The 25091-nt window shown below is 32.9% G+C and overlaps 2 protein-coding genes across 4 annotated transcripts; both read left to right on the forward strand.

Moving 5' to 3' along the window:
• The first annotated feature begins 6158 nt into the window (after positions 1-6158).
• LOC101253681 (gibberellin 2-beta-dioxygenase 8-like) lies at positions 6159-9603 on the forward strand. Of its 2 annotated transcripts, XM_026030450.2 has the most exons (4): positions 6159-7003; positions 7592-7913; positions 8623-8687; positions 9420-9603. In XM_026030450.2, the coding sequence occupies exons 1-4, from the start codon at positions 6483-6485 to the stop codon at positions 9463-9465; spliced, it is 954 nt and encodes a 317-aa protein (XP_025886235.2). In that variant the 5' UTR covers positions 6159-6482; the 3' UTR covers positions 9466-9603. The 2 variants fall into 2 exon arrangements, with proteins under 2 accessions (XP_025886235.2, XP_004237179.3); XM_004237131.5 differs by lacking the exon at positions 9420-9603 and having other exon boundaries at positions 8623-9204.
• Positions 9604-10305: 702 nt separating this feature from the next.
• On the forward strand, positions 10306-25023 carry LOC101251176 (protein SHORT ROOT IN SALT MEDIUM 1). 2 transcript variants are annotated; one of them, XM_004236837.5, is made up of 21 exons: positions 10306-10674; positions 12304-12504; positions 14107-14385; positions 15200-15315; positions 15562-16284; positions 16385-16424; positions 17019-17111; positions 17184-17239; positions 18158-18275; positions 19042-19253; positions 19332-19395; positions 20101-20274; positions 21546-21573; positions 21681-22771; positions 22872-22946; positions 23071-23145; positions 23252-23599; positions 24161-24295; positions 24374-24415; positions 24504-24566; positions 24644-25023. In XM_004236837.5, the coding sequence occupies exons 1-21, from the start codon at positions 10603-10605 to the stop codon at positions 24728-24730; spliced, it is 4092 nt and encodes a 1363-aa protein (XP_004236885.2). In that variant the 5' UTR covers positions 10306-10602; the 3' UTR covers positions 24731-25023. The 2 variants fall into 2 exon arrangements, with proteins under 2 accessions (XP_004236885.2, XP_069153043.1); XM_069296942.1 differs by lacking the exon at positions 21546-21573 and having other exon boundaries at positions 20101-20289; positions 21671-22771.
• The last annotated feature ends 68 nt before the right edge of the window (positions 25024-25091 follow it).

Below are 25091 nucleotides of genomic sequence, written 5' to 3' on the forward strand. Positions count from 1 at the left end.
AGACCTATTGACTTTATGTATTTATGAGATTCTTAATGTTTTTGTCTCTAATCTTTATTAAATAATTAGCTAATTATTTAACTAAAAATATTTATTAATTTTATAATTATTCAAAACCCTTTTATCTCCACTCGTGGATACAATTTTTTTAAAATAAAAAGTATTATTCTATTGGAATTATTCCCAAAGAAAATGACAAGGTTCATCCCTTTTCTATCCGTTACAATTATAGTAACAAAATAATATAATATGCATATGGATTTACTAAATTTATATATTTGACTATTGTATTAATTAGATCCTTTTTTTTTTTGGCAAAATGGAACATATTATTTCTTAAAGAGTTAATTGTGATCGAAATTTTAAAATAAGATTAGAATATGAATCATATCTAATATAAAATATAATGGATCGATTCAGAATTCACGATCACATAAATCTCTTGAGTGAGCTTCACTATTAAACACGTGCGTTTTCCAAAAGAATATTATGAAAAGACAATGTTAATAGCTAGGTTATCATAAAATACCATAAACTTTTACATTTAATTAACTAAATAGTAACAATCGAAAAGTATTGTCAATGGTATGCGTTGGATTTTATTAAATCGGAAAAAAAATGTATTAGTCTTTTTAGTTTATAGGTTTCTCTTTCTATCTTTCGTTTCTTACATATATTTCTACGTATACGAATACGTAGTAATTTCAAGTAGCACTGGAGTGCAATACGATTAATTATATGGTTTTCATTAATTAAATTACATTATAATATGATTATGACATAATTAAATGACCTTAATATTAAATCACAAGTTTGTGTCTGTTCTTGCCGCCCCTACAACTAAAGTTAAAGAGATTTAATATATTTTGGGCCATAAAAGTCAGTATAATTACCTTAATTAGACAATGACTTTCCTTAATCAGAGATTAGGATGTCATTAACTCTTAATTGTTGTTTAATTCAGTATATTTGAACAATAATTGTTTCAATTTTTGGAAAAATGCATAAATGCTCCCGACATATGCCAGAAATTCAGAGGCACACTTGTACTTTATTAAGGTCCTGTAACCCCTCGAACTTATTTTAAAAATAATTTTCTACCTCTTTTTAATCTACGTGGCAGCGGTGGCACTATAATGAAGAAATTGTCAACACACGCTGGGCATACAAGATAGTGTCATGTAAGCCGAAAAGGGGTAGAAAATTATTTATAAAATAAGTTCAGGGGTAATAAGACTTAGTATAGTATAAGATTGTCTCTAAGATTTCGGGCATAGTTCAAAAAGATACTTATGTATTTTTCTAATTTAATATAAAAATTCTTTTCAACTCCACTCGTGAATTCTCTTTTGAGAGAAAAATTGATACAAAATACTCGTCTATCAAAGTAACAATCAATTATATTTTATATGTATATATATATTTTTTATTGGCAAATATAATTATTTTGAACCAACCGACGAAACAGGTAAGTTACCACATTTAAAATGGTCTTAATTAAATTGATATGACAATTCCCATATGCTTTAGAATATCCAATGCTTTTCTCCTATTGTTGGCCCCCCACCTAGTTTTTTTTTTAATCTTTTTTATTTGTTATTTCTATGCTTTCACGTGCTAACTTTTGAGAAAAAAAATATTCTTTTATTTATATGACACTTTTTATCAAGAATTAGGAGCGTATATAATTGAATTAGTTCGAATTTTTTAAATTTCAAATTTTAGCGTGTATTTTTAAATATTACAGATATTTCATTAGTTTAGGAGCTAATTATTTAGATATATGGTAGTTTGCATTATTATGAATTTTACCAGATTTTAATGTGTGCAGATACGTTTAGATACATGTATCTCGATGGGGATACATGAGGTCAAAATTAAGTACATAATTAATCGAAATACATTGTATTCAAGTGGATTCATATGTATATGGGATATATAAAAAAAATCTCGTTCATCACTCTCTTAAGTAAATGGTATCCCAAACACACGTGAATTGCACTAGATAGGTTTATGCATATAAAAATACATGACTATCTCACTTACCCACGTAAAATAATCGCGCTTGCACTAGAGGGTGATTTTATTGCTTCTTTTCACTTTTTGATTTTTGATGCTTAAAGGATGGATGGCAAGTAATGTGAATCAATCTAGCTAGGTTAAAATGAAAAAACAAGAATAATTGAGATGAATTTTTGTTAATTAATTAGCACAATTAAATGGAATCAAATTTTAAATAATTCAAAACGCACTTTAAGGGGAAATGAATACTTCACTTGTAGCTATCGATTATGTAATATATGGATGATAAGTTGGGGGAGATACATAACATCATGATAACGACGTCGATTTAATTAAGCATTTGAATATTTGATAAAAACATTTTTATTTGTGTTTTCAATTAATTGGGATAAAGATTCGGTCAAGTAATGTTTAATGGTATTATAGATTCATGTCATGTGTACTGTATAATAATTTATGGTTGAGATCGATTTAAATTATATATTCATTCATTCTAATTAGGTCAAGTAATGTTCAATGGTCTTATAGATTCATGTCATGTGTACAGTATAATAATTTATGGTTGAGATTGATTTAAATTATATATTCATCTTAATAATAAAAACAACAAAAGTGACAATTATTTTTATTTTTAATACTATCAAATAAAACAATTAAGTATACCATAGGTAATATTTTCAAAAAAAAAAAAAGACTGATGAAAATATGTGAACTTCCCGACTTTTTAACCTGCCAAAACCTCATACTTGTAAAGAATTTTTTATATTATACTAATTTTAAAGAATCAGAAATTTTTGAAAAAAAAACTGAATAAGTATATGTTTATAATTATTTGAAAACCTACAATTAAGTATTTTTTTTAAAATGTATTATCATGTTCTTTAATTGACTTATTATTTAGAACTCAGTTATGTTTTTAAGTTTGATCTATTCTTGGAGATTTCTTCGGAATTTGGAGAAAACCATGTGTGAAATGACCCCTGAACAAGTTTGTCGGGTAAAAAGTCAGAAAGTTTGCATATTCCCGTCAATCTTAAATTGTTTTCGTGAAAATATTAACTTAGGTACATTTAATTGCTTTATTTGATAATTTTAAAGAATAAAACAAATTGACAACTTTATTGTTTTTTATTATTATATTTAATGAGTATATAATTTAAATAGATTTCAATCATAAATTTTATATAGTACACATGACATGAATCTATAAGGCTATTAAACATTACTTGACCTAATTATACTTGACCGGATCTTATCCGTTCTTAAATAGTAATTCTAAAAAATATTGATCAAACACAAAGTACCGATTTAGTATTGGCAAAACTAATTTTTCAAATAATAAGTTAGTAAAACACAAATTATTATTCTTCACGTATAAATTTTAAAAATTCAATAAAAACGGACGATAAGTCGTTAGAGTTGAGTTTTAGGCTCTCAAATTTTTGGAAAACCACATTTTACTGAGGTTTTAATTACATGAATAAGAGGAAATTAATTACCATAATCTCTTTTTTAAAAATATATTTGGTTTTATGCTAATTACACTAGAAATTAAAACTTCTCTCTGTCATATAAACAATATAACATATAATATAATAGCAAAATATAAACCTTAGCGTGGTTTTATATACATATATGTATATATTGATTTAACGTAAACACTTGATATAAGTAAGTTTTATGCTGTCTCTAATATACACTTTACTATATCGAAATTTCACCAAGATTTCCAAATTTTGCTTCACAACAACCTTCTTTTTTATACATTAATAATGACATTTTGTGACACAATGAAGTTAGAGTTGTTAAGAATATTTTAAAAATTAAATATATATTTGTAGATATAATTAATACAGATACATCGATGATTTTTTTATCTAGTTACTGATTATGTAAATTTTATATTTTAAAAAATATATAAATTATGGAGTTGTCTATGTTCAACTTAACTTTGAATTTATACAACAAGACATTCAAATTACAACAAAAAAAAAATCAAATTTTCCTGATTCTACAATGACTTTTTTAAGTTTCCACTATATATTAGTCAAATAAATAATTAAAAGGCAAACATTTATTTTCATACTAAAAATTGACTGTTTTTTCTACTTTAATTAATATTCAGCCTTACGTGTGACTAACTTTTTAATCAAATTTTTAGAATTATCGATTTTAAATAAATTTATCTTTAAATGTATTTTTTTAAAGTTTTATTTAACATTTTGAATTATTAATTATTGTAACTTATAGTACTCTTTACATAGTTTAAAAGTATATAAATTTCTTTTCAAAAAGTTTGAAAATTCCATATGCAAATGTGCAGTCAAAGTTAAACTATTTGACTGTCGAAAAACGAAAAGTGTCACATAAAATGAGGCAGAAGGAGTATCATATAAAATGTGAGAATAAAATTATTGTCAAGATCATTTTTATGTAATGTGTTTGCTTGTTATTTAGGTTTGTGAATTGGTATAATTTTATTTATTTATTATAAATATATAAATCTCATGGAAAATATAGTAATTTCTCTAAAAAAATATTTCTGGACAATGTTGAATTTAACTTTTGACTTTATATGACAAAACACTCAAATTTAAGACAAAAGAAAAAAGATCATTTTTTCCTAATTCTGAAATGGTTTAATTAACTATTTTACGTGTGAGTCAAGAAATAAAAAAGCAAATATATTTTCACACTTAAAAAATTTTTGACTGTTTTTTTTTTTCATTTTCTAATTTAATATTCAGCAAAGCAAAATATGATAGCAGTATTTCATTAAAAAGTCTAATTGGCATTCACATTGTCACACTAAATGTGATGAGACGAAGGAGATTTTTTCAGTTAATTTGATTTTATATTTAAGTTTCAAAAATTAAAATATTTTCGATCAAGAATATTTTGTTATTTTTATGGCTTTATTTGTCATGAATTCAAATTAATCTACTAATTAACATACTTGTAATATCTATGATCAAGTTGACAAAGATGGATCAAAAAAATAACCTACATGCTTCTAAACTGAAAATCTTAGAAAGACAACGATATGTATGATATCTTAATCAAATTTCGCAGTGAATAAAAAAAGTACAAAATTTCAATGATATACACGCGCACTTTTAAAACTCAATGATAATAATAGCTCGATAGATTAATTTTTTAGATCTATTGGGATGAATTAAAATTCTTTGAATCTGAAACTTTTCTTGACTCCAATTATCTGGAAAAAAAAAGTGTCTCTCAGACTAAAAAGAGTAATTTAAAAATGGAAAAGGGTCTGATATACCCCTCAACTTTGTCATTTAGAGCTGATATACCCCTTGTTATGAAAGTGGCTCATATATACCCCTACTTGTAAACAAATGGCTCACATATACCCTTTTTCTCTAACGGAAATGAAAAAAAATTAATCTAAATTTTTATTATTTTTTTCTAAAAAATATAATCCCAAATGAATAAATTTAATCCTCGTCAAACATATTTTTTTTGACTTTTTTTGTTTCAATGACTGATTTATAATTATTACTTTGATAATCAAATTTATTTATGTTTCACTAATATTCTTGTAAAACTTATTGTAGATGATCAATTTTTTTCTTCGAATTCGAAATTAAATTACAATACACACACAGAAAAATAGTTTAATTTTTTATTCTTTAAACTAAGGAATGAAAGAAAAAAACAAAATAAGAATAAGAAATTCAAATAATTATAATAAAAGAAGTCAAAAAATAATTTATGTATGAAAAAAATTAAAATATACCTTGAACTTTGATAGAAGAATCATATATATCCTAAATAATTTTTTAAAAAAAATTAGAAGTAATAAATATAAATTTAAAATTAATTTTTTAAAATCCGTTAAATGAAGGGTATATGTGAGTCATTTTGTAACGGCAGGGGTATATGTGAGTCGTTTGTATAACGGTAAGGGCATATATGAGCCACTTTTATAACGAGGGGCATATCAGCTCCAAATGACAAAGTTGAGGGGTGTATCAGACCTTTTCCCTTTAAAAATAATTTCAGAATATTTATTATAATTAGTCATATATAATAATAATAATGATAAAAATAGTCCGATTTCATTTAAATCCGAAATAAAAGCAAAACACTAGATGAATTTTTCGTATTTATTAGTAAACAAGTAGTTGACATGTACTTGTTCTGATGATAAAAACTGTCAAAAATCTCATAAAATTAATCGAGATAGATGTAGTCAGATTTAACGTCCAAAAACATAGCTATATATAAAAAGAAAAAAGGCCCAATTCAAGAAGATACATTGTCATTGACAATTGTCATGCATAAAAAAATAGAGATACATTCTTATTGTGACAATTGTCATGAATTAAAATGGTTTAATTTCCTCTTGTTTTTTTCCCCCCACATGGTGTTATTTTGTCACATTCCTTTCTTTTTCCTCCCCCACTTTATACATCTAAAAACCATATAAATACATCATGTATACACTCTTTATCCCAAAACTCTTCTTCATTTCTCATATTTTTCTTGTTCAATTTGATCACAATATGATGATAGAGTCTTGGAATCCTCCTCTCCTACATGATTACTCGAAGCTATCGCAACTACAGAGTAATCGCGACTGCTCAAATAATGGGGTTCTCATGATGGAAGAGTTGGAACTTCCGATGATAGATTTGAACGGTTTAAAAAGTAGAGACGAGAGAGAAGTGATTCGATGTGAAAACGCGATAGCTAAGGCTTCTTCTGAATGGGGTTTTTTTCAAGTTGTGAATCATGGTGTGAGCCTTGAATTGCTAAGAAAAATGAGGAATGAACAAATGAAATTGTTTAAAGCACCATTTGAAATGAAAGCTAATTGTGGATTATTAAATAATTCATATAGATGGGGAAATTCAACAGCTACTTGTCCAAAACAATTTAATTGGTCAGAAGCTTTTCATATCCCTGTGACAAAAATCTCAGAAAATGCTTCTTATGGAGAGTTCACAACTTTAAGGTACTATACTTATTATATAGTTTTAGTCACATATATAAACTTGCTAATATTAAAAAAATAACAGAGCGTCAGGTTATTCAAAAGATATCTACAGAGTAAGACAATTTACATATTATCTCGTATAGCATGTAAATATGACTTTATTAATGGTGTTAATTTACTTTCTTTTGCATAAAAAGGTGTATATGACATAGTTAAATAGATAGATTTTTTAATTTATATGTCTAGATCAATGATTTTTTACGCATGAAGGCGAATTCAAAATTAAGAATAAATTAGGCGAGTTGAAATTAGAATTGATACACAATATAGCGTACGAATACAACAAAACTTAATAGCTTTAGATCAAAACGTATACATGTATGACATATAATAAGTTTGCTACAAAGAGTTATTACAACATTATTGTCTTCTTAGAGAGATTTCAAATGGGATTTATCGAGAATTATTTTGTCAGTAACATTTTTGATGGTTTTCCCTTTAGGGTAAGCTAAATTTGGACAGAACGTCTGTTGAAAATTAACGATTTTATGATAGTCTGTTTATTAGCGTACGTAACTTAAATTCGAACTTTTTTTTTATATATAGGGATGTGATGGTGGAATATGCAACTTCAATGCAAGATTTAGCCAAATCACTTGCTAGTGTTCTTGTGAAGAAATTAGACCACAAAGATAGTGAAATTGGAGAAATTTGCAATGAAAATTCATGTTTTCTTAGGTTAAATCACTATCCATCATGTCAATTACCACAAGAAATATTTGGATTAGTGCCACATACAGATAGTGATTTCTTAACTATACTTCATCAAGATGAAGTTGGTGGACTTCAATTAATGAAAGATTCCAAATGGGTTGCTGTTAAGCCTAATCAAAATGCACTTATTGTAAACATCGGAGATCTTTTTCAGGTACATTTTTTTGTTATTTGATCTTTACTGTGTCATTCTTTTTAATAATAATGATTTGATATTAGTGCGATAATATATTTGAAGAGTTTTAGCCGCATATATTTTTTTCATTTCTATTTGTTTATCAATTTTATAGAACTTTTTATATTTGAGAACTATGTCATTAGTATAAAATAATTAATCAAAAGTGCAATTAGTTTATAATTGTCTTTGATTGGTCAAGAAATGGTGAAACCAATGTCCAAAAATTCTAATTTCTTTTTCACCAACTTTTGTCTCCAATTGCTCATGGTCTTGTCATCATTTAAATAATTTAAGCCAAATAATTTTTTTTTAAAAAAAAGAGCTAACTATGTGTTTATTATTATTTTTTTACTATGAACTAATTAATTTGATTGGTAGATAATCCCCTAAGCCATTGACAAGTTTTTACTTTTTTATTGCTGCTGGTTTAAACGTCATCGTTATTTAAAAAATAAATTTTTTATATTTATCTCAAAAAGTTTATATATGTTTTAACATATATAATAAGATTCAAAATCCGAATGAAGTTCTAACCATCTATAAGGTAGAAAGAATGAATGGATTTTGTACATTTTACAAGAAATCCTTTCATTTCTTTCGAAAATAAAAGATTAATTACACATTTTTTTGACATTCTATTTTTATGTTCAAGTGCAAATTAATCACCATGTTAAAATAAATACAGGCTTGGAGCAATGATGTATACAAAAGTGTGGAACACAAAGTGATGGCAAATGGAAAGAAGGAGAGGTTCTCAATAGCTTATTTTCTTTGCCCTTCTTATGATTTTAAGATTCGAAGCTACAAAGAACCCTCTATTTATAAGAAATTCACTTTTGGTGAATATAGATATCAAATTCAACAAGATGTCAAATTTATTGGCCACAAAGTAGGCCTCTCAAGGTTTCTTCAATAGCATTTACCATATACAAACAATTAAAAAAAAAATCAGAAAATCACTAATTTTTGAAAATTTTGGTGACAAATCAAATATCAATTAATTCCATCGAAAATTATTGATTTTCTGATAATGAATATATAATATATTGGTATTGTACTAAGGTCTAAGAATATGATTTCTTTCATGAAATACGAATTTCAAGATTACTCATTGGTCTTCGATTCCGAAAGAAACCCTTAAATTTGAGGGAGTTGATTGAAAAAAAGATTTTATTCTATTTCATTCTTATATATATTAGATTTTGTTCATTTTATTATTGTTTTCATTTTAATAAATGAAGATCTGAGTTAAGTTTTGTCATTTAAATTGTTCGTGTCGTTTATATTCCTAGAATTACTACATCATGTATATTTTTGAAAAACACAATACATATGCATTCAATCGAATCTGGTTTAACTAACAAAAAACACTTTAACTTTGAATATGTACATCTTAACACCTCAAATCATTTTCATTCTGTCAATCGAATACTCTAACTTATAAATTAATCATCTAGCTTCAATTTTTTTGTGCTATGTCAGCACATGGTGTTCACAAGACACATTAGAAGACGAGTTGGAGTGGTAAGTTTCCAGTTGAGACCGAGTTGAGGTGTCAAGACGTGTACTCTTCAAAATTGAAGTGCTTACTTATCAATTGAGACCAAGTTAGAAAGTATATTTATGTATTATATTTTTTTTGATATAGTTATTTACTATGGCATAACATCTTGATATAATTAACAAAAAATATACACAACTATATACACTATGAGAGTTCCGCAAAGCACTAAAGAGACTAACTAGAAATGACGATCTTCGCATTAATTGGTAATTCAATGTTAAATCAATTATGTTGGTATTAATTTTTCATATTATTATATATCATGAACCATTTTCCAATATATAAAACTTTTTCCCAAACTAGTTTATAGTCCGAGGCTTTAGAAAAATCCTCAAAATATTTATTCAAGGTCATCACAGAGAAAACGTCACTTTTGAGAAAATTATAAAATATTATCAACAAAGCTAATATGGGTAATTCCCAACTTTGAACATATCTTTGATGGCGCTAAAAGGTTCAGTCCTTGCTCAGATCATCGAAGCCGCTACTTACATACTCCACAATGATATAGAAATAAGAAAGCAGATGGCCAGTTTCTTCGCCCCAAGTCTTTAATAGAAACAAAGATTGAAATACGCTAAAAATATACATATATTAAAATCGAAATAGAATCTGATTACATAAATTAATATAATCATTTTTTCGTTAGTCATTATTTTATTTACACGAAGACGAAAACCTTCACCGAATAAATAGTACTCAAAACATATTATTGTCATTCATGTTTACTACTCCATTACACTGTGGTTCTGAAGTCAACAAATTGTGTATATAAAGTCAACATAATTAACGGCGAGATCATCCGGTTGCAAATATTTCCTGGCACCCGCGAAGCAGCGAATTACCAAATATTATTTCCTTTTTCTTTTTGACAAATAAATATCAGTAGGGCTTTTTCCCCCAATCTTTTCTACAGTTAATAAAAGAAAACCTCAAATTCCGCCGCAGCTCCGCCGTACGCAGCGGCGTCCTTCTTCTTCTAATTCGCCGGCGCTATAAGAAAGAAAAATAGCTCAGTTATTTGATGTTGCGAGTCTTTAAATAGCTGTATCTTTTACAGTTTTGTTTAATTTTAGTTGTTAGGGTTTTTGGTGGTCGAAGATGTATCCTTCTCGAGGAAGTAATGTGTATGGACAACAATCCTACTCTTCGCAACCAAGCTACGGCCAAAATGTGAGTATTTTGTTTTTTCCTTGTTTTGTTATGTGTTATACCTTTGTTGTTGTTGTTGTTGTTGTAGTGTGATTAGTGTGGTGTTGCAATTGAAATTTATTCAATCAATTTAGTTATGAGAAATGAGAATTGAGAACTCATTTTAATTTAAAAGGCTGATTTGAGTTTGTCAAAGTTGAATTGTATGTTATCTTAATCTCACACTTGTGTATACTAATTTTTAAGGTTGAGTTAAGTTTAGGTCGTATCTTTGCGTGGTATCATAGTCAGGTTCATTATCATTTGGGGTCCGGGCGGTAAGGGGTGTTAAGTGTGTTAGAGTTCCACATTGGTTGGAGAATTGACGAGTTATATGGACTTGGGTAATGTTCCGCTCGCGAGCTTGTTTTTGTGGTTGAGTTAGACTTATGTGTCATACATGTACACAATAAAAAAGCAATAATTAAAATTTAATCCCCGTCAGTTGAGTTAATCACCGATTTCAGTAATCTCAAATTAGCATATAATAAAAATAATTATAGTACAAAGAAACGGGTACTCATATTCAATATACATGTAATATTTAAAAGGTAACCAACTACTCAAACACAATATATTGATATAAAAGTTACCGTTAGAATTCTAAATATTTCTGGACATGAAGGCGAACATAGTGAAGGAGAACTAGAGATGAATCTGAAGTGGCTTGGGCCTTGAAAAAATTCGTGATTATGCAGACGTTCACTTCACAATTTTAACCTATTTAAATGCAATAATTGAATTTTAAACAGTAGCTAGAATCCAACAATGGTCTGGAAGTATGTTCGGAACCAACGACCTTCTTGGTATTGGGTTCTGTCTAAATTTAATACAACAACAACAACAAACCTAGTGTAATCCCACAAAGTGTACACAGACCTTACCTCTACCCTTACCCTGGAGGTAGAGAAGTTGTTTCGGTAGACCCTCGGCTCGATGAAACACATTTCAGAGCATTTCAGATAAGGAAACAGCAAAAACCATCTAAATTTACTACAAATTTTAATGAATTTCTCAATATAAATACAAGTACCGTGTAAAAGCTACGCATTCCTGGGACCCATTCTCGACACTGTCCGCTCCTGCTCTGTGGATCCTTTCATTTTGCTGTGGTATTTCCTTTGCTATATCAGCATTGAGTTTGTAATTGTAAATTGCTAATGCCGGAGCTATTGTTCATTGCCTTGGACGAACTCTGAACCAACAGTGCAAAAGTAGAAATATAGGTGGTTCCATGACTGTATTTAGTTGAGACTAATAGTAAAGACCAAGTGAATTTTTCAAACAATGATATTGCCGTATATCAGATGAGAAATGAGATAGGCAGGTGTATTGAATGTGTAAATAGTGATCATGAGAGTCAAATTGTAGTCGGTCTAATTTTTTGACTTGCAGATCAGGTGCTGGCAATAATAAGGATTCTCAGCTGTAGTACGTTGTGTTATGAACTAGCTTTTATTCTTGGATAGTTTTTCCGTATACCATGGGTGCATAAATTCATTCTGAAGTAGCTCTTGATAAACATTTATGAATGTCAAAACTCTTCTATTTTATAGTTTTGTGTACTATGTTCATTCTTGTAATTTTGTACCACTTCCTCTGTTCTTCTAGTTGGGACATGGTTACTCCGAGAGTTCTGCCGGAGGGCCTGAGAGGTCCTCTCAGCTACCTACAGGTTCACGTCATTCTTCGATGTTAGGAACCCCCCAAGATGCAGAAATGAATTCTTACACAAGTCACAGTCATCATCCATCAACAGCGCCTAATTATGGTGGGCAATACAGCTCTGTGTATGGTTCAACTGCTCAGCAGGTCAGCAGATTCTTCTGCACTGTATATATTCTATTTGTATGATATGTGATCTATTGCCGTAACTGTCTGAAGAATGAAATATTGCCACAAGCGGTACAAATTCTGGTGTTATATTTGAAGGAGGGTGACCTTGTGTTTCTTGTGATGTGGACTTGATGTGAGACTAATAGCTTGTTTGCCCAAGCTTTTAAAATTAGCTTATTTTGAGAAGTGCTTTTCAAAAGTATTTTTGGTGAGAAACAGTTTGTTCTTGACTAATCAATCTGAAAAGCACTTTTGGGCAGCAATTAATGTTTGGTCCAATTTTATTTAACTTTTTTATGGTAACATATGTTTGGTCTACTCATTTAAAATGGGCTTCTAAGCTATGTTGCTCGGACTTTTCAAAAATGTCAATTTGCGTGTGTTGTGTTGTTCAAAAGTATTTTTTGGAGAATCGGTCGGTGGTGCGGGACATCAAAAGGGAAGAGTCCGCACAACTTAGCTTCTTAGTTTATACTTCAAAAGTGCTTTCAAAAAAGAACTTTGGGTAGAAGCTACTTTTAGAGACTGTTTGGATGGACTTATAGCTTATGACTCATCAACACTAGTCATGAGTTAGGAATCCTAACTATTGTTTTAGGCTTATTTTTGTGATTTTAGCTTAAAGGCAAGTGTTCAAAAGCACTTTTTCATTCTAGCCAAACACTATAAAAATGCTTAAAAGCGCCTAAAATAAGTCAATCCTAACAGGCTTAGTTTCTCAGTAAACAACTTAAGTCCTAAAAGCTTGACCAAACACCTCAACTTTGAAAAGGCATTTTTTTTAATAAAAAAGGCACTTTTGATGAAGCTTGGCCAGACGAAATGTAATTCTTCTATCATCATGAGGGAGGAAATTCCTTCTCATAGTACTCAATTAATCCAAACTTTAACCTGCTTGAATTTTATCTGGTTCCTTGTTTTGTTGTTTGAACGAGTTTAATATGTCGGTTGTTTCTGTTTGCATATATTTGCAAATGCTCACAGTAATGGTAAAGCTGTTGTGCTACTAGAGTAGCTAATTTTTTTTGTCTATTTTCGCACAATTGGATGTTGATGTTAAAGGTTTTACCAGTTGGCATGCCAAGAAATGTGATATTTTTCTCTGCAATATTGCCGTGTTGCATTTTAGAGTTAAACCATTTGGAGGATAATCTCACCCTTGAGCATGTAGCTTCTTTCTTTGCATGGTTGTTGCCAAAAAAATCCTCATTGTTCACCACTAGCCAGTGCATGCCTTGAATGTCTGTAGATGTGTGTATCTGTAAACAAATTGCTGCATGCGCATACTACTTTTGGTATAGCCTGTGTTGCATTGTCCATAGATTTGACCATCTCATGGACTTGTTTCACCAGTGGGATGTTCTACAAAAAAATTTTCTTTAGTGTGCTTTCTTTTTCCACCAATTTCAAGGATTGGGTTTAAAAAACTTCTACCACGTTTAATTTATTAATGCTTGCATTGTGTGTGTGTGTCGCTTTTTGTGTGTTTCAGTTAAGCCTTTTTTTTGCATTATCAACTGTTTAATTTTCTGTTCATGGGTATAAAAGCTTGTCTCTCTACATCTCTTTCATATGCAGATGCCCACTATTGGTGGAAAAGGATCTGGATCATCAGCTTTGGAAAGCCGTAGCGGCTTTGGTGTGGATTCGCCAAAGTTCACAGCAGGTGACTACATTTCATCATCCAGCCATGGATATGGTCATAAAGCTGAACAACAATACACTGATAGGGTTTCTGATTATCCAACCCTTGATAGACGATATGGTGAACGACACAACTCTTATGCGGGGAGAGATTTGACAAGTGAACAACCCAGTCGATATTCTGATTCAATTTCTTTTGGTAATAAGCATCAGGTGTGGTTTCTACACTAGGCCTTCTACCTTTTTCAGGAACTCTTTTGCCTGTTACCATCACCCTGGTTACACCATGAGCACCTATACATGAGATCGCAATACCATCAATGGTCATAATATGGATTGTGATTGTTCCCTTGTATAAATATATACAATAGTTACCAATTTTTTTAAAAAATAGAAATTCTGAATGAGCAATGGGAAGTTTGAGTTACCCAAACTTCTACCTGTTACAATTCCTTGGAGATTAACTAAACCAGAATACAAAGGAGCTGGTGGATAAGAGAGAAGTTCATAGTCCATCCTAGACAAGAATAGCCCCTTTAGAATGGAATGGAAAAAAAAGGGGGGGGGGGGGTTAGTGTAACAATATGTGTAGTGAATGGAATCATAGAAGTGAGTAGTTTATTCTAGGATGGTAAATCGCTTTTCTTGATCTTCCAAGCTTGAAGCTCGCCTGCTTTGAGAGAGGACAGACAGCCATTTGATGCATGACAATAGAGAAAAGTACTATATGCTTTATGTTTCCTATGCAGCTACTACAGCTAATAAGCTATGCATGATGATATGTGATGCATGCTTCGACTTCTATAGAAGTAATAATACTAATAAAATGCAATAATTGGTTTGGTTTGAATCTTTCAGTTAAAATTTCCAGTTTGTATAATGAGGTTAAATGTTCTGGAGGTTTGAAGAGGAAAACTGCTTCTTGTCGTTGTTTAGGCACAATTTACTTGTCTGTGTCCCGGTTAAATAATTTATTACTTTCTATGACCTTTTTCTTAATGTCTACTATGTTTTCACCCATTGTTAGGCTGAAAGATATGAACATATGGATCATGTATCTTTATTACGACAAGAGAAAATGCGACAAGAGCAAATACTGAAGTCTCAGGCATTGCAATCTGCATCCGTTGATGGAGGATCTAGGTATGTACTCTAGTTCTATCTCAAAATTGTATGATGTAATAGAAAAATGTTCTTTATAACCACCTGATTGGTTGTGTTAAATTGTATTCTCCCTTGCATTATCAGTATCTATGCCTGGCTCTAACATGTTAATAGGAGTGATATACTTCCTGTGAGTGATATCTTATATCTGTACACATCCTGTGCCCAACTTCTTACATGGAGCTATATGTCCTATTGCACTAAGTAGCAACAAATTTCTGGCAGACAAGCTGAATATCTTGCTGCAAGGAGTGCCGCTGTTCGTCTTGCAGCCCAAGATCCCATATCTTATAGTAGCAGAATCGACTCGGATCCTCGCACTTTATCAACGTTACCTGGATCATTACTTCCTGGGCAACATGCTCCTTCTATCCTAGGCGCCGCACCGCAAAGAGCTGTTGAGGATGTCATGTATGTTCAAAGTTCTATTAATCCTGGTTATGGAGTGAGCCTGCCTCCAGGTAGAGACTATGGGATAGGGAAGGGACTTCATGCAACTTCCGTTGACTCTGACTATCCTAGCAGTGTGTTGACACGTGCTGGTCACTCAAGGTTAGATGATTATAAGGATGACAGGGTTGTCTACTCTCGGGAGCTTGAACGAAGGGAGAAAGATCGACACTCTTCACGCGAGCGAGAGAAAGATCGAGAAAGGGCGAAAGAACGAGAAAGGGAACGGGAACGAGATCGGGAGCGGGAACGAGAGCGAGAACGAGAAAGAGAACGGGAAAGAGAACGAGAACGAGAACGGCAGCGACAAAGAGAGCGTGATCGTGAACGTGCTTTGGAACGTAAGGAGAAGGAGAAAGATCATGAGCCCAAACGTGGAGCTGAAATAAAGCATGACCGAACACCTCCCAGGAGTTCCAGGGACCGACGAGGTCCCTCTTTAAGTAAGGACAGTAGATCTACACGACGAGAATCTCCACGTCCTGAAGCTTTGAATAGGTGGATTTTATTTGGTTTTGTCCTTCTATGGTTGTGTGTGTTTAGCAGCTGCTATATATTGCAGCATTTGTAACTAACTTGGTGTTCTGTCATGCTGAAGGCGTCATTCACCTGTTAAAAGGAGAGAGTATTTCTGCAAGGTAAAACAAGAGCCTAGTGCTTGAATCGTTATTATCCCTCTACGTGGTTCTGCTTTCCATGTGGGAATGAAGTGTTGTGAGGACCTCTTAGTACTCTCAACTTCTTGATAACCATATTTCATGGACAGAGACTAATCAAGTTACTCATTTCTAAAAATATCCTTTGTTCCCTATCCAACACAATTGCGCTATTGGCTTTTTCAATTATCATGTCTTGCTACAAGCTCTTATTTTGAACCTTCGTCAGTGTTAGATATTTTGTTCCTCCTTTTCTTTTATCTTCTTGCTGGTCTCCTATACTCTCTTCCATCTTTCCTCCGGATGTCGCTGTGCTCAAGACATGTAGTTTCTGCAAAGAATTGTGGTGTTGTCTCTGTTCCTCCCTTGGATCCTGGAGACTGTTGATCCTTTTCTGTACCATCAGAACTTGTCATCGTTATCTTTTTTGGGATGATAGTTGTCTCTCTTTTTAAATAATTTTTAAGCTGCCTTTATTTGAATGGTTGAATTTTGGGACTTGAAAGTCTGCTTCAATTATTCAACAAGGATATCTAATGATTACCATTCTTATGCATTTATTGTTGTTTTTTGCAGGTTTATTCATCCAGTTTGGTTGAAATTGAGAGGGATTATCTCTCACTGGATAGGCGGTATCCTAGGCTTTTCATATCTCCAGAATGCTCAAAGGTTTGCCTTCTCTTTCGTTCAGCTAATTTTATTTGACAATGTCACGTGACATCACATTTTGTTTTGCTGTAGGTAGTTGTAAATTGGCCAAAAGGGAATCTTAAGCTTTCTTTTCATACTCCTGTCAGGTAATAAGTTGTGATATCCTTCCCTTTTATGTTTATTTATTTCGTATTCTATTTCTGTTATTTTGCACTATAGCATTCTAGTTGGTATTGGAACATCTGGTTTTCAAAAGAATATTAAGTCTCTCTATGATTTTTGAAATGATCTATTCCTTTGGAGCCACAGCTCTAACAGATGCTTTCTCTACCCCACCCACACTTAATCTGGTGTAATTAATTATTATGTAGATATGGAGTTTTGCTTTTTAAAAAAAAATATTAGGTAGATATTAGAGATGCCAATTGGCGGTGCGGCGTGGGTTGAGCTTAGAAAACTCTTAATCTGCCCTGCATAACAATTTTTTTTTCGTTTTCAACCCATCCCCCCCCCCCCCCCCCCCCGCCCTGCATGAACCTCCCCCAATAAATATTTTTCAATATTTTCCTTTTTTAATTAAGTTTGATACCAAAAATAAATTTAATTGATATAGGTCAACTGGGAAGCATGTAAGGCACTGTATTAGTTTTGATTGAACCATTTTCATTTACTATCTTGAATATCTTAATAACTCTAAAGAAACTTTCAATTGATATTAGTTAGAATAAAAAACAATGAATTTGTCATGAGATCTGTTATTCTTACTCTTGAAGGGTGCTCTATCACTCTTATTAAATATAAAAAATTAAAATTAAGTTTGAACCCACATAAAACTGCATAGACCCGCAACTCGCCCTGCCCTGCTCCGCATTAATTACTTCAACCCGCCCCACATCCGCCCCCGCTCTGCACAACCTTAAAACCGCCCCGCCCCATTGCCGTCCCTCCTAGGCATTCTCTTTTGTTTTCTCAAAAAATTAATTGGTAGATATGTAGTTTTCACTCTTTGGAATCTGTAAGATGATAGCTGGTATGGCACTCTCACCCTTTTCATGATGGAACAGTTTTGAGCATGATTTTGTTGAAGGAGAGGCTGCAACAGCGCTGAAACGGCTGTCATTGAAACCGTCTGCTGGTGAACCTGAAAAATCAGAACCTGGAATGACTATATGGAATGCTAAGGTTTTTTATGAAGATATACAAATTGCTTTAGAACCTGTCCTTTCCTCTTCCTTGCCTCTGATAATTCTTAAGTTAGCATTTGTTTGAGATGCTATCAGGATATTATAAGTGGTGGTCAGATATAACTCATATAAGAACCAGTAGAAGTTAATGGTGGGGAACTGTTCTGGGATTTCAATGTCAATGACACAGAAGTTTGTCAGTTTTATCATCAGAGAATAGGTGTCCTCTTTTCTTGCTTTTGTTTTAAAACTTCGCTGAAGAGAATCATAACTGAAGTGGTGAGTGTTTCTGGTTCATGGTTGTTATATAACAATTAACCATCTGTACTCCTGAGTTTTGGGTATCTTTGAGAGTAAATTGGTTGTCTTAATCGTGGAATTTTAAGAGGAAGAAAGATGTGATAATTGCATTTGGTCAACTTTTACTATTGGTGATAATTGCAATAGTTCAAAATTTCGCTTGCTCCTTATTGTTGCCAGTATTAAGGCTCCTAAACAGACTTTGTTCAACTTGATTAGATTGCAAAGCACAGACCTCGTGAAATTAGAACCCCTGCACGGATTTTTTCTTCTATATGCTATATGTTCAAAGATGACTAGCAAGTTGGTTTTGTATTTTCTAATGTTATAGTGGAAGCACAGTATTTATGCAATGGTGTTTCTTCCATCATTATATGTACCTTCTTATCCCAATGCACTCTCTCTCTCTCTACATTGTGCTAAAATATTTCTAATAGTTGTCATTTTTATTTATTTATATATAGATGATTCTGATGAGTGGGCTCAGCAGAAATTCTCTGGAAGAGTTATCATCCGATCGAAATTATGATGACCGAATACCTCACATGTGCAATATGCTTAGGTTTGCGGTTCTTAAGCTGGAAAATTCTTTGATGACTGTAGGGGGGCAGTGGGATAGTGTTGATGGTGGTGATCCATCATGTAATGACTCCGCTTTGATTCAGACAGCCCTTAGGTTTGTCAATCACGTTCCTCTACTATTGTGATTTACGATTTTTTTCACTAACCCTACTGATAAAGCTCTTGCTATTAGACATGCAAAGGACATAGCTCATCTTGATTTAAAGAACTGCCAGCAGTGGAACCGTTTTCTTGAGGTAATATCTGCCTGTAGGAGTATCTCTGCCCTCAATTTATTCTACCTTAAAACAATATTAAAACAATGCAATGTTAAAACCACCAAATGCAGCAAGCATCAAAACAATATTACCTCTCAACTATTACAAATTGTGCCTAACTTTCAACCTAGCTATTCTCAGGGGTAAAATTTTAATCTTAAGAGGGGCTCCTGTTAATTATGCATGATATGGTCCTCTGAACACTACCTCTTGGGTTATCTTCCTGATTACCTTCTGGGATTTGCTTATAATTGCCTTGAACACATAACTATTCCTCTCTATACACACATAGTAGACACAGTCAGCCGAGGTCTCATTTTGTTGATAGCATTAGCTGCTCCATTGCCTTGTGCATGGTTATGTGCCCACTCTAATTCTTCTGTCCAAGTCAACATTTGTCTTTCTATTCCCAACCACTGGAGGAGTTTGGACCATGTTGTAATAGTTTTTTTGTCAACTTTAAGTTTCATACATTTTTAGTTCATTAGCTTCCCTTTTCCCTTCTGCGGTCCATGCTATTGAGATGGCTCATATCATAAAAAAATGTTGTGTATTTTCCAAGAAGTGTAGGTGGCGAAATCAAGCCAAGAAATAGTTTTCTGATCTGAATCACAAAAGCTTAGAAATTGCTCGCTATTAAATTTATACAGTATTGAGGATAACTTATTTTTTGATGCTTGGCAGATACACTATGAAAGAGTTGGCAAGGATGGGCGGTTCAGTCATAAAGAAGTCACTGTTTACTTCGTCCCAGACTTGTCTGAATGCCTCCCTTCATTAGAATCATGGCGTGAGCACTGGTTTACTAAAAAAAAGGATATTGCTGAGAGAGAAAAGGAACTTGCTCTGAGTAAAGAGGTCTGCTTGCTTAAAGTACTAGTACATTTTTTGTACCTTCAACGAAAAATTCTCTCTATAAATTTTGATAAATATGCTCCATTTGTTTTATTAAGAAAGGTAATATGTTGCTTTATATGACACCAAGCCGATGGCCTTACAAAAGGAAAAAACGGGGTAATGAATTGAGAAGATCTATCAATTGTCTCTCCATTTATGTCCTGTAACTGACATCAAAGAGCTAGACAGTGAATAACTTGATCCTCATCAACTCTCCTTCCAACAAAGACCCTTTTGTGTCTCTGAACTCCTAAACTGCCCACCAAATGGCTTCAGATTGATATTCGTCTGTGCCACTGGAAGAGTGAATCTTTTGTAGTTTCTGGCATGCACCACTGATCCACTATACATTTAAGTACATACATAATACCTGGATCCTTATCAGAGAGAGAGAGAGAGAGAGAACTAGCATCTTCGTGGCCTTTCTTTACCAATGTTATCTGTCGCAATAGCAATGCACCTCTACTTTTATAAGTCGTACTGAGTCAGACAGGAATATGTGCCTCCAACCAAACACTGCACTTTGTGGGATGCTTTATCTCTCGAATCTGTTTCTTTTCCAACATGTGGTTGCTCTTGGCTTTTCCCTACTTGTGTCTTGTTGTGACTTGTGACTGTAGTCACATGTTAGGTATATAGCAGCTGTAGGGGGTTTTCAGTTACAGAATGTCAATTGCTCCTCCATCACCTTTATCCACTGAGAAATTTTCCTCCTTGCTGAACCTCCACAGCCATTTGGCCACTGAGCTGTTATTTGGTCCCTCATGCTTCTTACACCAAGGGGGTCTCCCTTCTTTTTCTAGTCAGTTTCTTCCACTCTCTAAGTCTGTATGTCCTTTCTCTGCTGAATTGCCATTTTAAAACTTCCTCCCTTCATCTTCCTCTCTACTTCGTCCAAAAAGAATGCAATTGTCAGAGCACCCATGTTCAACACATAATTTTAATGTAATATTTTTTTTTGAAAACTGTTTAAATAGTTTGAAACTGCATAGAAATACTAAATATCACAATTTCTTGTAGTTAAACACACGCACACACATATGTTTGAGAACAATCATAAACTAAAAGATAAACTCATTGATTTCCATAATAGCAATATCCAGTTCTTTTGGGACAGAGTGTAGTATTTTTGTTTCTAGTTTACTTTTATGTGTCCTTTTCATTTACTTTAGTCTTAGATGGTACATTAATGGTTTTGCTTGCTGACCTGTTAAATTATTTGTTTGATCTAGAAATCCGGTGAGAAGAAAACCCTGAAAGGTAAGATATCTGAAATTTTGGTGCATCAATTTATTTACCTTAGAATCAGTTCTGGTTCATTTATTCATTTTGGAATTCAATAACTGAAGAGTATCAGCATCTTACAGATGCTAAGAGGGGTCTCAAGTCAGAGAAAAACTCTGCATCTGGACAGTCTGCAGAAGCAAGCAAGAAGGAGAATGATGGCAAACTGAAAGAGAGTATAGCTGATAAAGAAGGGTCTAAGAAAAAAGGTGGAGAGAGTAAACAACCTCTTGAAACTGGTAAGGTGGGAAATGATAATGCTGAACCGAATCCAGCTGCTATTGAAACAGATGGTAGTGCAAAAATAGTTAAGAAGAGAGTTATAAAAAGAATTGTTAAACAGAAGATCTCCAATAAGAAAGATTTGGAAACCACAGATGAAGTGAATGAGAAGGCCGATATTAAAGAAACTGGGGATGGAAATATGAGCTCAGAGATTGCTTCCCCCCAGGTTGGAGCATCTGCTAACCCTCCAGTTAAAACTTTTATAAGGAAGAAAATTGTTAAGAAGGTTCCTGTGGTGAAAACTCCAAAAGAAGATGGGATGAAACCTCCTGATGTGGAAAGTGTCAAGGAGGTGGAATCTTCGGAAGATAAGGGAAATAGTAAAACTGATGGAAATAGTACTTCTATCAAGCAGGATGCTGTTGTGAAGAAATTAGTTAAGAGAAAAATAATAAAGAGGGTTCCCAAACGAAAAGCAGCAACTACAGACACCAACAATGGAGCCACTGGTGTTGCTAGTCTCAATGATGATGTGAAAGAGGAGAAATCAGTTCAAGCTGAAAGTGAGGTGAAAAATGTGGGTAATAATAATGCAGAAACTGCAGAGAATGTGAATGTTGTCAACCAAGAACAGAAGGTTAGCCCTAAAACAAAATCAAAAATAGCTGATGTGAAGCAAGAATCTAAAGAAGAAAAAAAGGCCAAGGAGTTAAGTCTTGCTGGGTCCAAGAAAGAATCCGAAGCAGACAAGCATAAGAGTCCTCAAAATGATAACCTTTTAAAGCTTAAAGGAAAGGAAGTCCCCAAAGAACAAACAGGAAAGAAAGATCAGGATGAGAAAATCCTTTCGAAGAGCAAATCAACAAAAGAGATCAAAGAAAAGAGAAGTGAAGATCCTCCTCGGCACCCTGGATTTTTTCTTCAAACAAAAGGGAGCAAGGATATGAAGGTAGGTTGAATCAGAATCACTCGACTGTTCAAGTTGGAATAAATGTTTTAACCTACTGTTTGCATGAAATAACTATGTTGTTGCGTCCCTATGCTTACAGTTGCGATCATTGTCTCTTTCATTGGATTCTTTGTTGGATTATACTGATAAGGATATTGAAGAGTCAAGATTTGAGGTATACCCTTCTTGCTGGAAATCACAAACTTGTCCTATGATTTTACTAAATCATCATCCATGAATTGATTAATGTACTTTTGATACAATTATATTGCGTCACCTTTTGCTTATTTCTTTTGCAGCTTTCACTTGTTGCAGAATCCCTGTATGAAATGCTTTACTATAACATGGGTTCTCGTCTCTTTACTTTTCTTCAGGTTTGCGCAAGTCATTTTATTCAGTTAGTTCCCTATGAAATGGTATTTCTGTTTCAAGTTCTTATCTAAATTCTAACACTTGCCCATTATGTTACTTCTATAATAGAAATTACGCTCTAAGTTTTTGATCAAGCGAAACCAGCAGAAAAGACAGCGAGAAGAATCATCCAAGAAGATAAGTGAGGACAAACCAGCCAAGCGTGCAAAGAAGACGGATGAACATAGGGAGGATGACAAATCTACTAAAACTGAATCACATGGCAAACATGATCAGAAAGATGAAAAATTGCCTGTCAAGGAAGATGCTATTTTGCTAAATAATGCTGAAGAGACAGTGGAACCAGATGAAAATGCAAATGAATCTGAGATGGATGAAGATCCGGAGGAAGACCCAGAGGAGGAGACAGAAATGCAAGACACAAGCCCACAGGATGGCCAGGCTAAGGAGGCAAAGGTTCCATCTCTCTTGCTACCACTTAAAATTTATTTTATTTTAGGTTTTCTGTGTACTCAGTTATGTTTGAAATTTGGTGTGTATTGGTCTAATTTAGCAAGAACATTGTGGGTATATATAAGTTTCAGTAGGTATGTTTAGTTTCTTATATATTTTTATCAATCTTATATCATTTGACTAGATTAGCAATATGAAGAAACACTGCCATGCATCTACTTTCAAGAATAATTTGGATATTCTGGTACAATTAAGTCTCAATAGTGTAGTTTATGTAGAAGTTTCTTTTGCCTACACAAGGACACTTGTATATTTTTGTCATTGGTGAATATTTACTTTATTATTATAAGCTTATCGGTGAAATAAAAGAGGTCATTGCGAACATTGATCTATGTAATATGATTGTAGTGCCACTACGATGGTATATCTTTGTTTCCGCCTATTGAGGTGGACAAACAATGATTTGAACCCATTGATCGGGAAGTTGGTTTTGCGCAAGGGTATGGAAATGAAGAGACTAGATGTCATGTAGTATTTACTGTAATCTCATGTGTCTGATTGTAGGAAAATGCCGAGGAAATGCCTAAAACTGATGAAGAAGCTTCTGAGATAAAGCCAAATCTAGAATCAGGCAGCAAAGAAGTGTCAACAAAGGTGGAGAAAAATACTAAAACTGAGTTTAACAAAGAACTTTTGCAGGTAAGTTGCATGTTTCCATCTTAATTTCGATTTTTCATTCTTATGTTCTCTATCTGATGTCTTCTTGCTTTGGAACAGGCTTTCAGGTTCTTTGACCGAAACAGAGCGGGATATGTTAGGGTAAACAAACTAAGCTTGTCCTATTCCCCTCTCTCTCTCTCTCTTTCTTCTTGTTGTGTAGGGAACTCAACCATGTATGCTTTCTCAGGTCGAGGATATGAGATTAATCCTCCACAACTTGGGGAAATTCCTTTCTCACAGAGACGTCAAGGTAGGTTCCTTTTGTATATCCTTAGTACCTTTATGGGTTGCTTTGCATGTATGCTGACATTAAAGCATGTCGCCCAGGAACTTGTGCAAAGTGCACTTATAGAGAGCAACACCGGGAGAGACGACCGAATTCTCTACAAGAAGTTGATCGACATGAACTTGTGAAGTTTAGCTGCAAGATTAGCTAGTGGATTATTATCAAATTTCAGTGCTGCCTTTTCAATGAATTGTTAAATGGTGTGAACAAACGATGCCCTAGAATAGACTTGAATTATCGGCTAGTGATTAAATAAGGAAAAATCTTAAAACCGAATCATTACAGAATATTTGATGCTTGTGCAATGTATTTTTCATAGTGGGCATTCAGTTCTTAGTGTACGACTTGGTTATCTCCAATATGATGATTATATTCAGTGGCCTATGCCAGATAATACACAAAGCAGATGGAAGTTGTGGAATCTGCCCGTCTCTACGATTTTATTCGTCCGTAAAAACATACTTCCCTTCTCCTTGTTATGGTTTAATC

The sequence above is a fragment of the Solanum lycopersicum genome, chromosome 4 (genome assembly GCF_036512215.1).
Source record: "Solanum lycopersicum chromosome 4, SLM_r2.1".
Taxonomy (NCBI): Eukaryota; Viridiplantae; Streptophyta; class Magnoliopsida; order Solanales; family Solanaceae; genus Solanum; species Solanum lycopersicum.